General features: G+C 59.5%; 1 protein-coding gene across 1 annotated transcript; it reads left to right on the forward strand.

Annotated features, from left to right (window-relative positions):
* The first annotated feature begins 493 nt into the window (after positions 1–493).
* On the forward strand, positions 494–1942 carry SDRG_17149 (hypothetical protein). Its single transcript, XM_008623384.1, has one exon. It carries the CDS (start codon positions 555–557, stop codon positions 1914–1916), a length of 1362 nt encoding a protein of 453 aa, XP_008621606.1. The 5' UTR covers positions 494–554; the 3' UTR covers positions 1917–1942.
* The last annotated feature ends 35 nt before the right edge of the window (positions 1943–1977 follow it).

Consider the following 1977-nt stretch of genomic DNA (forward strand, 5'->3'; position numbering starts at 1 on the left):
ACTTGACAGCGAGAAGGAAGCGACCAGTCGCCCGCTGGACGGACGCCAGGATGCCAGGATTCAATAAACCGGTATCAAAACGCGTAGATACGCCAAGGCGTCAGTGCCGATGCGCGTGGGGCAGGTTCCGACGCTAGCAGTGTACTGTGCCCACGCGAGATACACCCACGACGCACGCCCACCGTCGCCAAGTTCAAGCGGTCACCCAAACTGCAACGTCGACACGGCGACAAGAAGGGTCATTTCAACAAACATGATCCGAGAGTTGGACTTGCTTGTGGTTGTGGATGCCAAGCAACTGGGCGCTGATAGCAGCTCCGACGCTCTCAGGTCCTTGGCGCGAATTCTGCTATGCTCGAGGTCTAGGCCATCGTCGACGGCCTCTCGCTTGACAGGAACGAGGTGATCGGGTATGTCGTGCTCGTGTCATACGGTGTATCGGTACCGCACGCATTGCCGGTCGGCCATCAAGCATGTGACACATCCTCCGCCGCAACAGGCTACTCCTACTGTACTGTCCTCGGATCTGGCCTCATTTTGCCACCAACGCCAGCATGCCGAGCAGCAGGGCGTCGTCCATGAGCCACAGCCTCGACTTTACGACGATGGAGTCGTCGCCGCTGCCGGGCTGCTCGATCCCCGCGATGCTCCTCCTCTGCGCACCTCGCATGGCCATGCAGATGGCGTGGTCGGCGTACTGGGCCGCGTTCAGCCCGACCCTCGAGACGCGCCTCGCGTCCTGGGTGGTCCAGCTTATGCAGATCATCGGTCCGATCACGGGCTTGCTGGTGTACCCGACGGTTGCCGTCTTTAGCGATCACTGCACGTCACACTATGGTCGGCGGCGGCCCTTTCTCCTTGCAGGCACGCTCGGCACGGTCCTCGTCTGGGTGCTCATGATGCTCACCGACTTTGTGCCGGCGGCCTACCGCGACGGCTACACGATCTTCCTCTACGTGTGCATGTGCATCTCAGTGAACGTGACCCAAGTGCCCGTGATGCTGCTCATCGCCGACTTTGCCGGCGACCGCCAAGTCACGGCCTTTAGCATTGCGCAGGCGTACAACACGCTCGGCGCACTTCTCGTCTCGGGCTACATTTCGCTCTTCGGGCCGGCGACAGATACCTTTGTGACCTTCCTCTCGATGCTCATCCTCGTGCTCGTCGGGACCGTCCTCCCCGTCTGCATTTGCTTTCGCGAGACGCCGCATGTGCCCGACCAGCCCCACCGCGACCTCAAGAGCGGGTTCTTGGCCGTCTACCACGGCATCAAGTACCTCCCGCGGCTCCTCGCCGTCTACTGCGTCGTCTTCATCTTGATCATGTTTGGCTTCTCGTGCTACAACGGCAACAAGGCGCAATTCTTTGGCCTCGTTGTCAACAACGGCAATGCGACCGGCGCCGACGACTGCGGTGACACGTGCTCGCCGGCTCAAGCCGCGTACAATGAAGGCGCCAAGTACGCGCTGGGGTTTGTCGACGCGCTGGCGTCATTCGTCGACCTCGCGTATCTTGTGTTGATGCCGCGGCTCGTCAAGATGTATGGCGCCCGGCGCGTCTTCACGTTTGCGCTGTTGCCGCAAATGCTCTTTGTCGTGCTCTCGTGGGTCCACAGCAAGCCGCTCGGCGCCGCGATCGTCGCGCTCGCCTCGATTTCGTTCAATACGGTCAATTCGATGCAAATTCCGGTGATTTTGCACGTCATTGGGTACGGCGAACTCAACGGCCTCGGTCTCTTTGCTGGCGCCTTCAACTCGGCCAACTGCCTCGGCCAGTTCCTTACGTTTGTGCTCTCGCCACCCCTCGTGACGACCGACCTCACACACGCGCTCCCGATTCTCGTGGGCGGCATCGTGACCTTTCTCGGGTTTCTTGTAGCCTTTTTCAAGTTTGACATTCGCATGTTTTCGCTTTAAGTCGCAAATACCATTTATCTATTCGACGATTGTCTAATCCGAGTACAGTGTACAATTGTAG

Source organism: Saprolegnia diclina (genome assembly GCF_000281045.1).
Source record: "Saprolegnia diclina VS20 unplaced genomic scaffold supercont1.203, whole genome shotgun sequence".
Lineage (NCBI taxonomy): Eukaryota > Oomycota > Saprolegniomycetes > Saprolegniales > Saprolegniaceae > Saprolegnia > Saprolegnia diclina.

Coding starts and splice junctions, on each gene's coding strand:
- SDRG_17149 (XM_008623384.1), top strand. CDS start 555: ATGCCGAGCAGCAGGGCGTCGTCCATGAGCCACAGCCTCGACTTTACG.